Source organism: Drosophila bipectinata, chromosome 3L (assembly GCF_030179905.1).
Source record: "Drosophila bipectinata strain 14024-0381.07 chromosome 3L, DbipHiC1v2, whole genome shotgun sequence".
NCBI classification, from domain to species: domain Eukaryota; kingdom Metazoa; phylum Arthropoda; class Insecta; order Diptera; family Drosophilidae; genus Drosophila; species Drosophila bipectinata.
Genome location: NC_091738.1, coordinates 10742928 through 10755765, shown reverse-complemented (window position 1 = coordinate 10755765; position 12838 = coordinate 10742928). Strand labels below are relative to the sequence as shown.

At 40.6% G+C, this 12838-nt stretch overlaps 1 protein-coding gene across 1 annotated transcript in view; it reads left to right on the top strand.

Annotated features, from left to right (window-relative positions):
• Window positions 1–12838, top strand: part of Glut1 (Glucose transporter 1) — a 38296-nt gene that overhangs the window by 11299 nt on the left and 14159 nt on the right. Inside the window, 8 exon segments of the mRNA XM_070279325.1 lie at window positions 2515–2673; window positions 4264–4383; window positions 4590–4752; window positions 10655–10820; window positions 10893–11030; window positions 11779–12035; window positions 12115–12239; window positions 12299–12577. Coding sequence (XP_070135426.1) covers window positions 2515–2673; window positions 4264–4383; window positions 4590–4752; window positions 10655–10820; window positions 10893–11030; window positions 11779–12035; window positions 12115–12239; window positions 12299–12577 — 1407 coding nt within the window.

The window sequence follows — 12838 nt, the reverse complement described above, 5'->3', positions numbered from 1 at the left end:
CCCAGACTGCGACGGAGGCCATTCGATGTCATCAACTTTGCTCTGCCGAGGCAAGTCTCCGCAAAGGCAAGGCAAACAAAAAGCTTAACCTCAGCACAAATTTAAGCAAATATTTGCCAAGCCTCCTTGCCATGCCTCTTGCCTCCTGCCCCATGCCACTTGCTCCGCTACCAATCCCCTCCTGACCATTTTTTTTCCTTCCCAACGGCCTCTTCCAAGGCAAACTCCTCATCGTGGCCCATTCCTATTGATGCAATTGAAGCCGGAAGCAGTTTATTTTTATTTTGCGGTGTCAGCAAAGAGTTTAACATTACGCAGGTACAAGGAGTAAAAAGAGATGCACAGAAAAAAACCATTACCATTTGACAGCTTGATTTATTCTGGTTCATTATCCAATCAGTTTGAAAACCCCACTTCATAGGGGTAGGGGTTTCCGGTATGTTATCCCACAGCGAGCGATTATTAGATAGTTATTGATTTACAGTAAAATATACATTTATCTGCTAATAGCTTTGACCTTAGATGAAGTTTTTGATAGTAGCTATATATCTCTCAGATATCTCAGGGAAATTTAATTTATTATCAGTCAGCTTATCCTTTGGCGAAACTCATTTAATTCAATAAACAGAGAAATAAAAAGTTAGAAAAGGCTATAAACTGTCCGGTTTTTTAGTGTAAAGTTCTCCCCATTCGGTGAATGGGGAATTCGCTTGATGCATACACGATTTTAATCGGTTAAATGCCAGGGGAGAATGCAGGCCATATCTTCCGAGCAGCGCCAACTAATGATGCGCAAAATGTTTACAAATCATTTTGTCAATAACGACGAAGGGATAAAGCCCAGGACGAGGACGACGGCTGGGTGCTGGAAGGATCGTCTCTGTCAGGCCCATAATTTGCCCACATTTCTTGCATTCATCCGCTGGCTGGGGTTGGAGCTGGGACTGGGACTGGGGCTAGGGCTGGGGCGGCCATGAAAAGGTCATTAGTGTGCCTCTGTGCGTTTGCCTCTACCACTCTCTTTTCTCCCCACTCGCATGTGTATTTGTGTGTGTGACACAAATGGCCATTCAATATGCCAAGAAAGGGAAGCCAGGAGGTAGGACAGGAGCAGCAGAAGCAGCAGGAGCAAGAGGACATGGGCTAAAGCCAAAGCCATAACAGCCACATGCTTTTTTCCACAACATTAACGCAAATTGCAAATAATAAAAATTCAAAATACCGAACCGTAGAAAAAGCAGCACGTGTTGCTGTTGTTGTGCGGCCCCACTATATATCGGGTATAGTGTGTGTGTGGGTCGAGGTTCAAGTGGGTGGGAGGATGGAGAGGGACTGGGACTGGGACTGGGCCTAAGGCAAAACCACAACAACGAGAAGCCATGGGCACATTTATCGCAGCCAACGAGGCATTTTTTAAGTCCTGCAAAGGTTTACATATGGGTTGGGCAAAAGCAAAAAGAAAAAAAAATATGTGGAAAAAAATCAAGGACTGTAGAAAAGGGTAATACCGTGTGGGGCTTCCCATGGTAAATGCCCGGCTATTGAGCCTTGATTGATCCATTTTCTGGGAAGTCCTGCCATGCCAGCAGGTTGATCTTTGTGAATGCTTGCACTCTATATTCACTTCCACAGAACCAATGTATATTGCGGGAAAAATGGTTGTCAGGACATCAAATTTAATAAGCTCTGATCCTGAATTGAAATTAAAACCAAAAACATTATTTTTTTGAAAGGTAGCAGGGAAATCTTTGCATTCCTGAGAAGCTTCCCGAATCAAAATGAAAATCTATTTTATGCAAAGGCACGCGGTCTGGCCAAAGCCTTTGAACGGATGCTCCGGAGTCCGGACCTCCTGCTCGTATGTGACTATATGGGATTCCGAGACCTTATTCTTCGCCACCTCCATTGCTCCGCCTCTCGATTCCTTTTGCCATTCTCATCTCCATTTCTCTGGTCCGTGACTGCCGAGGCGTTGGCGTAAATGCTTTGCGTATGCATCCATGCATGCGACGCCATCTCGTGCAGCTGCCTTTGGATATACCGCCGCCCCACCTGAGCCACTGCCTCCTGTGCTGCCCTCCCCCTGGCCAAGACTTTCAACCGGACCCGGATCCGGAGCTGGCATACAATTTATGTGCGAAATATGGCGCCGCACACCTTTTACTTTACGTTACCTGGCTTTTCTCTGTCGCTTCCTTTGCCTTCGCCTTGTGCCATTGCCATTCGCACATTTCCTTACCCTTTTGCTTTTCCGTTGTTTGTGGCCAACCTGCCACGTGCGGGACAAAATTAAAAGCCTTTGCATGCTCCACATCCAGTCCGGGACCGACCCGCAAGCCCAAACTGGTATTAAATGCAGCCCAGTCAGGTGCAGGCGTTGGGAAACGCGAATTAATCGTAAACCAAAAAAAGAGTCCACATTCAATCTGATTTTAAGATTTGTATTTATGGAACTTTCAACATTATTACCAATTTAAATATTAAAATGAGTTTTCTATTTTTTATGGATTATAGCTGGCCAGAATAATGACATGGCGACCATTGGTGACATATCGATGATCTCACCGCCAACGTCTTCCATCTCGAACGAGCAAGATCCGTTTGGACAGCTGCCACCGCTACCACCGCCACTGCGTTCCACCCAAGTGCTTCAGCCGCTGAGCGTGTTTCCAGGTGCCCCTTATTCAATATTCCAAAGTCTTGCTCCATCTTTGTTTTTCTCCTTTTAATTTTTGGGACTTCACGTCCCAGTCTTTTAAATTACTTGCCGCATATATTGTATATATGCCAATTTATATTTCTTGTTCTCTCGTTGTTTGCCTGCAGTTGTTACAGCTTTTGTTTGGGCATTCTCTTACTATATATTTTTTTTATATGATTTTTTTCTTGTATTGTATTGAGTTTGGCAAAGTTTTTGTATAGCTTTTTGGCCCATTAAAAAGTTTGTTTGCCGTTACTGTGTTGCACCTTTTGTAAAAATTGTGATTTCGTTTTCTTTTCGGTTGTGCCATTTCCAATTGATTGCAACTTTAATTGGTGTGTGGATTGGGTTCTTTTGATTGGTCAAATTGTTTATTTGTTGTTTTAGCCACATACTCGAAAAAAACAGCATCGCCTGCATCACCGAAACACGTTCATAGTCTCATTCATAACTCGCCTGTACACTCCATAAACACACACGTAAACCTTACACCTTACACTAACCTGATACCACACTCGAACATTCCCACAAAGAACATTTTGTCCCAAAAACTTTTGTTTAGCATTTCAGCAGCAATACCAGCCAGTCAGCCAGCCAGTCAGTCAATCAATCAATCAGTCAAATCTTAAAAACCAATCAGTCAAACAGTCGTCCATTAATTTATTGATGCCCTCTCTCTCTAGCTCACCCTCGCACACACACACTCTGTCTTTTTCCGACTTTCTCTCTCTATCTCTGTCTATTTGTCTAGTTCCATTTGCTTGCCATTTTTATTGCCAATTTTTGACTATATTTAAAAAAAAAAAAAAAAAGAAAGAAAACATTTTTTATTTGTGCTCTTCCCCACTCAAAAAAAAAAAACAAAAGCAAATTCCAAATCATTTCAGAGTTTCGAATTTTTTCAAGTAGCTCTTTGCTCTGTTTTTGAACGCTGCCAATACTACTATGCTGTGTGTGTATTTTTTGAAAATTGTTTATTAGAGAAACAATACCAGATTGCAGCTGCTTTGTTGAGAGTTTTTTGAACGCCAGAATTACCTACATAGCTACCTGTGTGTGTCAATCTTTAGATACCTTTTTTTGTGATGTCCATGAAAATGAAAATTGCATCGAAATCAAAGTGCTAACAAACTGCAACATTTTGTGCTCTCTATTCTTCCATTTCGTCCAACCAACTAACCAACCAACCAACCAACAACAATAATAATAACAACCAAAAACAACATCAACTACGTACTACAACAATAAAAATGAAAAATGACAAAATCTCGACAATTTCAATATTTGCGTTTATTCTAATGTTTACTTGCGTATTTCTAACATTATTCTTATTTTGAAAAAATATTTGTGTATCATAAAATGTGTAGAGTGAGTATACAAAATGGAATAACAACAGCTTGTGATATTATCCTTTAGTTTGAGTTTAATTTCGGTTTTAGTTTGTGCATTTGAGTAAGTTTTATTTTGGTGTTTTTGTTTAGTTTCGTTTTTTTTTTATTTATACTCCTGAAGAGTGCTAAAATGTGTTATGTGTGTTTTGAATTCTCCTCATGCCATGGCAGTGTCCAATTTGAGCGAAGATTCCTACGATTATGTTTTTGGTGGTCGACGTAAGACTCCGCCCACAACAACGTCAACACAACTCAAGCTGACCTCACCGCCTGTGCGATTGCGACCCGAAGGTGTGTATACTTTTTAGAAAAAAGGATGTTTATGTTTAAGAATTATACTAAAGAATAGTTTTAAAATACCATTATTAAGAAAACATTCAAAGAACTAAATTTTATTTAAAGTTTAGAATGTATAATACATTTTTTAGTACGCTACTTTGTTTTTTATAAAGTCATAATTGTATCTACCAACTTTCATATCCCTGCCACATATTAAGACGCCTATCGTGGAGCTAACATAAACAACGGCCGCTTCTACCGCCACTCCTTCAGCTACGCCCCCAAAAGGCAACGCCACTCGAGTCGAGATGATCGAGACCGCGAATCTAGGCTGAGATGTCATGGCGAGGACGAGGCCACACTGCGCCAATTGCTGCTCGAGTACGTAGCTAGTAGATATACTAATACCGACAACCTGCCCTCCGATGATCCGCTGCCAAATTGCCTCGTTGTAATGGAGTCCGGAGGCCTCCACCATTTTTGGTGGCCGAAAGCTCATTACGGGCCATTAATTTGCAGAAGCGACCAAAGGATTGCAGGCCATAAATATCCGTTTTTAGTTAGATAAATAAACAGCAATTATTTGTGTGCGCCATGTTTATTTAATTTATTAAACAAATAAAGGACGATATTTTAAGTTTCGGCGTAAATAAATTTTCATTTCAATTTTAATTTGTGCCCTTTTGTGTGCTATTACTGCAAAAGCAGCCACAGCAAAAAAAAAAAAAAATAAATTAATACCCATAAGTATTTCCGTTTTATTTGGTTTTCAGTTTTCAGTTAAAGTTTGTTTTTGCGGTTTGTGATTTGTGATATTAACGAGCAAATATGCAATGTATATGCCAACCGATTGTTTAATGTTCTCCTCCCACACAGATTTGCGCAAGTTATGTTCAGTTAAGTGTCCTGCGTGTGTCCTTAGACTGTCAATTATTCATTGAGGGCATTTGTGTTGTGTTGTTTTTGTTGCGCAACCCGTTCCCGATATAGATATCCAAGTATAGACCCCAAATAACTATACCGCGCGGCCACATACGACATTCACCAAACCCTGAAAAGAAAGCGAAGAAAGTGAAGAGACAAAAGCAAAGCAACTATAGACATACATTATTGTAATAATAAAATAAAAAAAGAAAAGACTCTATAAAGAAATCAATTTATCGACGACGAGTGTGAGGCGAAGGCCCAAGAAAAGCCAACAAAATGATGGGCACAATGCCACCCAGGTACATGCAAACATATTCATTCATTCAGCCCTAGCCATAGAGTTAATCTAAAAGTAAATTAATTAACATTAACATTAACAATTATCAATTAATTAAAGATGAGATTGCAGTTCGAACGCATCACTCATACGCCATGTATACAGAGCACACATTTGATTTTCCTTTCTTTTCAGTTTTTTTCGGCCCATCACTCTTATTGAATTGTTTCGTTGTCTGTCTCATTGCTCATATTAATAATTGTGTAAACGTGATTGTAACTGAAATGGCTTCTCATTCTCATTCTCATTGATAGAACTTTAATTAAAAATTGTTAATTAGCAGCATTTGTTTACCGTTTGCTGCCTTTGCTTTCACAATACCACCCTGCCACCATGCCACCTCCTTTCGTTGTGCCATTTTTTTTGTGTTCGCTGTGTCACGCGCTGTACCATACAAAATTGCAACTCAATCGAAATGTATTTACTTTGCTTAAATGTCACTGAGTGATTGAACACGCATGTGTCCACAATTTCATTTCCACACAATGTCTGTCAATCACTCAAGTGTGCGTTCCGTTCCATACAACATAAATGCATACAATATAGACACTTATTTATAAATATGTAACTATATATTCTCTACTTGTGTACGTACGTATATAGCAGTATTTGTCTGCAATCTCCGGAAATGAATTTCGTTAGCAGTACATTATTTGAGAAGCTAATAAAATGCATTATCGGAGCTCCTTGCTGCCTCACTTGTTGTACAAATGTCTATACGTGTTCTTTATCATCCAATTCCCCACAATAACTCTATGAACTCCATGAACTCCATGAACTCTACCATGTACCATGAACAACAACAACAACAACAACAACTCAACTCAACTAAATCACCGTTACAACAAAAAGCCACACGCAAAGTGGCCTGGTATTCACGCCACTCAATGAGTATGCAATTACAACCAACTAACTTCAATTACGAATCTAAATATTTTTGCTACTCCTCCCACCCTCTCTCTTTCATATATATTGTAATGCAATAATCCAGAAATTTTCCCCCTTCTACCCCTTTGCACTTTGCACACTCTTTTGGCACTCGTAGCCCATCAAATTGATTTGTTAATTATTAGAATATTTCGCCCAAAAACCCAGTCAACTATTTATAACCCTCTCATCTTCTCTTTCTCTCTAAATATCTCTGTCTATTTTCTGTCTCTGTCTATTGGCGCTATACCCATCGCACTGCATGAATTACAATTAGAATTCAATTAAGTTCAAATAAATTAATTTAGTTTCGAAAACGTGCCCATCATCAGCTCGAGTGAAGTAGAGAGAGAAAGTGTGTTGAGGTTGTGATTGTGGTTTCAGTATTGCAACTCGAAAAGTCCTCGACAGCAACCACAATTGAACACTTTCCAAAATATATATTAGGTAATCAGCTAAGGAGAAGAATATAATCTTTAAATATTTTATTGATACTGGATTACTTAATGAGATTAAACTCTCATGAAACAAAATAAATAGCTTGTGAAAAAGTAGAGATTAACTTGTGGTTGCGATACTCCATGTGATGGTTGTGTGGCTGAGTGGGTGGGTGGCTGTATAGTGTTTTTTATGACATGCCAAAAAGTGTTTGAGTGCCATTAAGTCGCTGTTCGCACCACACACACATTCACAGCCCCCACACACTTATTCGCAGCCATGTAAAGCCATTGACAAACATCCTTTGGCCGGGCAGTCAATCAGCATGCGGTTGGCCACTTCAGCGCCCTTTCTCTCTCTCGCTGCCTCACTCTGATTGTGTCGCTTTCGGTGTCCTTCATCCTTTTGCATGTCATCAAGTTCATAATTAGCTTAACCCCCAGACACCCAACCAACCAACCACCCACCCACCGCCCGTCGTGCTTAATCCCTTGCCCAATACATCACTCAGTCAGCCAGTCAGTCACACAATATTTTCAGGATTTTTCAACTCGTTAAACGTCCTCTCCTCCATTTGTGTCGTTTGTGAATTATTTTTTTGTTGTCCTGTCTTTTTGGTTACATATATATTTGGTTCGTTGCTGCAATGAATTGCTGTACACTTTTTATGGTTTAATGTTTTAATGTTTGCATACAACAAATCCCAGACTAATTGGCGTAACGGTCCCTTCACCAAAATTAACCAAAAAATACTATGAAACTATGAGAATACTGTGACAACCAGAAAATATTCGTACAATCCACATAAAGTATAAGTATAAAGTTTGTTGCTCTTTGTTGGTTTTTTTTCGTATTCGAACTTTTACCCCATCGTGAAATATGCCGAGTAGAGACATTTGTTTTCCGTTCATCCGCTCATTTGGCTTTGCATATATCTCTCTTTTTAAGGCGAAATAAAACAATTTCATAAAATAAACAAAATGTTAATCATGCAAATCATAAAATATTGTCATGCGAACCGAATTCAACGAGACCACAAATAAATTTAAATTGATTTACAAATGCCATACTCGAGAGCTCGAGAGCTGCAGCAAAAGTATATACATATTTATTTATATATTTGATACTGAATATAAAAAAATAAAACCAGAAAAACAACAATTTGCAACGTTTGGTGAATGTCCTATATGCCAATTGGTTTGATATCCCCAACCCCAAAAAATCTCCGAACCCCAAACAATCCGATTCGATCTGATTGATGTACTTGTACTTTATATGCAGCCACATATAGTCCATGTAGCTGTACGAGAACAAACGATTTTGATTTTAATTTATTCGCTGAATTTATTGTGTGCACTGAGATCTGAACTGTTCGGATACAGAAACGTTGATTGTGAACCAAAAAACCTTGTAAACCCCCCCTTGTAAAGCCAACCCTCTCAAGTCCTCTCTATCCATAACCGATGTATGAACATATGAAGGTGAAACGAGTCTGAATATTTGACGGATGCTGTTGTACTCCATCTACGGATTTGGGAGGGTTAATGTGATTGAAATCCTGACCGGGATAATCCGCTGAGGGCATAACAGCTTTGTCTTGTCACAAATTTGATATTCCCCTCTCGCGTGGCAGCCAAAATGAAATATCCTTTTTGGCAGAACGGAAAAGGAAGGAATGTCGAATGGGCGGGGAAATTGTGACGGGTAGGGGGTATTACTGCACGTACTGAAGCTTTTAATGAATGCACAAGGCAGGAAGAAATTGGCAGAAAATTTATTAAATGCTCACGTATACAAATCCTTTACACAAAACCGAAAATTCCTGCAGCTGACATACGATGGCACTAACACATGGGACAGCAATTGTTTACCCAGAGAACAATAACTTTCACAGGATACGTACGCTCGAATCTGTTGTCCTGGTTCTGGTTCTGGCTCTGGCTCTCGATTTTGTTTTGGATTCTGTTACGGATTCGGTTTATGTTTCGGTTTCGTTCGCTGATGTATGCATAAAATAATCCTTTTATGCTCGGCACAACAATGTCCGTGAAATGCAAAACAATAACAGAACTAACGATAGCTCCCAGCTCACAGGGAGGTCCTGTCCTGTCCCCTCCCCCAGCTCCCCCTTGCATAGGCTTTGCATTAACATAATGCGCAGGCAACTCAAGCACGGCCTCGCCTACACTCCTCTCTGGCCCACGTGTCGTATGCGCATTGTGTGCACCGCCGAGAGGCTACATGGCCATATCGCAATTCCCTATCCGCCCGGCGCTGGCAACTGTTGTCCGCAACTTTTGTTGCAGTTGATTTAAATGCCACTCCCTCTGCTCCACTGCCTCCAAAGCCTCCTCCCCCAAAAGCCAGCGAACAATGAACAGAGCGATTTACAATTTCAGAGGTAGATATGCCATCGACTTATCTAAACTAAAGTTTAGGCAGAAAGTGTTGGATTTAAAATATTTAAAATTCAATTAGGCTTTAACTGTGACTTATTTTTTGCCAGACATGGCGCAGCCGCTGATAAAAATGTAAATTCAAGCCATTGCCAGAATGGAAACAGGATTATGACCACAACTATGACAGGGTCTGTCTATCCATCTATCACTCGGACTCGGAAGAGTTGACTTTGCCAAAAAAAGAAGGGGGACTGCCCAAAATAAATGGGATGACTGTGGCTATCGTCGACAGAGTTTTTGAAAAGATACAGTGTAGAGAGTACTGAGTACAGCTTAAGTATATATAATGCCGTCAACTTTTCATTCTCGTGCATTGTACATTACTCTTGCCTTAACCTTAACGAAATATGCCAACAATTTACTTTAAGTTACTTTTTATGTACTTAGTGGCCTGGCTTTGTTATTATTGCTGTTCTTTCGTTCGCCTCCTTGTTGTTTCTGCCCCAACACAGAAATCCTTTCGCCAGACCTTTGGACTTCTGCCCAAGGAGTGCTGAGTTACTATACTCTCTCTAAAGAACCCTGGCCTGTCCTGTCCTGGTCTGGCGTGCGTTTTCAGTTTCCCAGTCTTAGCAGTCTTTGGTATTTTCCGTTCAGTTTTCTGCTTCTGTTTCTGTTTCGGGCTGTGGCCCATAAAATTTATGTTGCTTCATTCCTCAATAATTGCATAGCTCAGTAAATTTTAATGCAAGCGGTCATAAATAATTTCGTTTTGTGTTTCGTTTACGTTTTGCGTTAACGTTTTGCTTTTTGCGTTTTGCCTTTACGCCAGTTGCAAAATAAATTACGTATACGCTAAGTAACCTACTCTCTTTGTGTATGTGTGTGTGTGTATGAGCCTGTGAGGGTGTATGTGCCTGTGGATGTGCGTGTGTAGTAGCGAGTCTAGTAGCTACCAGTACTGAAAAGTACAAGGAATGAAATCAGCCACAAAGGCATTCCTGCCAACGTACGACTAAAGTGCATTTCTGCTTGATATTTTCTTTGACTCCAAACCGCAATCTGTAATCTGCCGCCAATCTACAACTACGACTATGAACCCGAAACACGATCCCGACTAAATGAAATAACAAATGAAACCGAAAAACCTACAAAAAACAAAAACCCTGGCGTGACCCCAACTCACGTCATGCATTTGAATTTTTTGGCGAATTTGGAAATGAAATCCTGGTGGACCCCAACCACCCACTCATAGTTTGCAAAAGCAAGTTAGCGTGATGAGCATGAATCTGTCAGCGAAACTCGATGAACTCCAGCGAGGCGACCGACACCTGGAGACGACAGTCGCCTTGTGCGAAATCCGGACACAGCTCCAGGAGCTGACCAAATCGGTGGAGAGCTGCCAGAGCGAGGTGTCCGAGGTGAGTATGGGATAGGACTTGGAGGCTCTTCTAGATTTGAAATAATTATATCCATATAATATCATAACCCAGGTAAAGCGTGACATGGTGGCCATCAAACATGAACTGGACACCGTGCAGCAGGTCAAGGAGGAGATCGAGGAGCTGCGCGAATATGTCGATCGACTGGAGGAGCATACGCACAGACGGAAGCTAAGACTTTTAGAACAAGTTTGTAGCTTAAATTATTTGCCATGTTGTGTAATTAAATACTTGAATTTCATTTCTCTATTCATGTACAAACCGAAACACCAAGAACCAACAACCAACTACTATCCAGAGCCAGACAACCACACAAACCAACCAAAGACAACCACCCCACCCGAACCCACCATCCAACCAACCGAAACATCCATCCCACCAGACACACTTAACCACTGACAGCAAAAACTGTTGCCATGATGATGGACAGATGCAAATGTTCCTCAAATTGGTTTCACTTTTTGCCAAAAAATGATTCCCTTAATTTTTAAATTTGCATTTAATTTATGAAATTGTAAAGTTAAGAGAACATTTTTCCGCCAACACTCCACACGTACAGACGGCTTCTTCATCAACGTATTTTAAAGGAACTTGTATATTAATTATTTATATTATTTTTTGTAGCAAGCAATTGAGAAATAAATTTGAATGGTTTTGAGAATATTATCAGTTTGTTTTTATTTAATTTAATTATACTTTCCAGCATCCACACACTCTCATTCATCAGACTATCGTTTGCTTTAGTTTTGAGCTTGAGTTCTAATTAGATAATTGGCCTTCTCCAAAGAGTTAGGTTTGGTTTCCTTGCCGCACACTCGTTTGCAAAGCGTTTGATGGACCCGCCCGCACAGCCCCCCACCGAATCCCCAACCGTCCCGCCTTCCACTCCCCCTCTAAATAAGTTCAACACTAATGAAATCCATTCAACACCTTCCAGGGTCTTACCTTCTTCCTCACCTACTCGATATTCTCGGCGGTGCTGGGCATGCTGCAATTCGGTTACAACACCGGAGTTATCAATGCACCAGAGAAAAATATCGAGAACTTTATGAAGGATGTGTACAAGGACCGCTACGGCGAGGACATTAGCGAGGAGTTCATCCAGCAGCTCTACTCGGTGGCAGTCTCCATATTCGCCATCGGTGGTATGCTGGGCGGTTTCAGCGGCGGCTGGATGGCCAACCGCTTTGGCAGGTTAGTTTGTCTTTAATTTAATATAGTCCTAACTAGCCGTACTCATACCCATTTTTGTATATTTCACTCCTGATTACAGAAAAGGCGGCCTACTGTTAAATAATGTGCTCGGAATTTCCGGCGCTTGTTTAATGGGATTTACCAAAGTTAGTCATTCCTATGAAATGTTATTCCTTGGCCGATTTATCATTGGTGTTAATTGCGGTATGTACTGCAATAAATAATTCCATAAACCGGCTCTTGAATGTTGTAACATTTTAAAGGCCTCAACACGTCGCTGGTGCCCATGTACATCTCGGAGATAGCGCCACTGAATCTGCGCGGTGGCTTAGGTACTGTTAATCAATTGGCTGTGACTGTAGGTTTACTATTATCCCAAGTGCTGGGCATCGAGCAGATCCTGGGCACCAACGAGGGCTGGCCCATCCTCCTCGGCCTGGCCATCTGTCCGGCCATCCTGCAACTCATTTTGCTGCCCGTCTGCCCCGAGTCTCCCAGATATCTGCTCATCACCAAGCAGTGGGAGGAGGAGGCGCGCAAGGGTAAGTCAAAATAATTATTATGCATTATTTAAAGCCAAAACAAACTGTCACAAAAAAAACCAACTAAATTACAAATAAATAAATTGTCAAAGGGGTTCTCGAAATCCACGATGGATTAAAATGATTTATCTTTTGCATTTATGCCAGGTTAATTACGTTCTAATCAATTTAACAAAAAAGTCTCATTTATGCTAAATATATGCTAATGTTTTTAAGCCACAAGGTTAACAGAGGTTTTTGTGGATTATTAAAATTTAATAA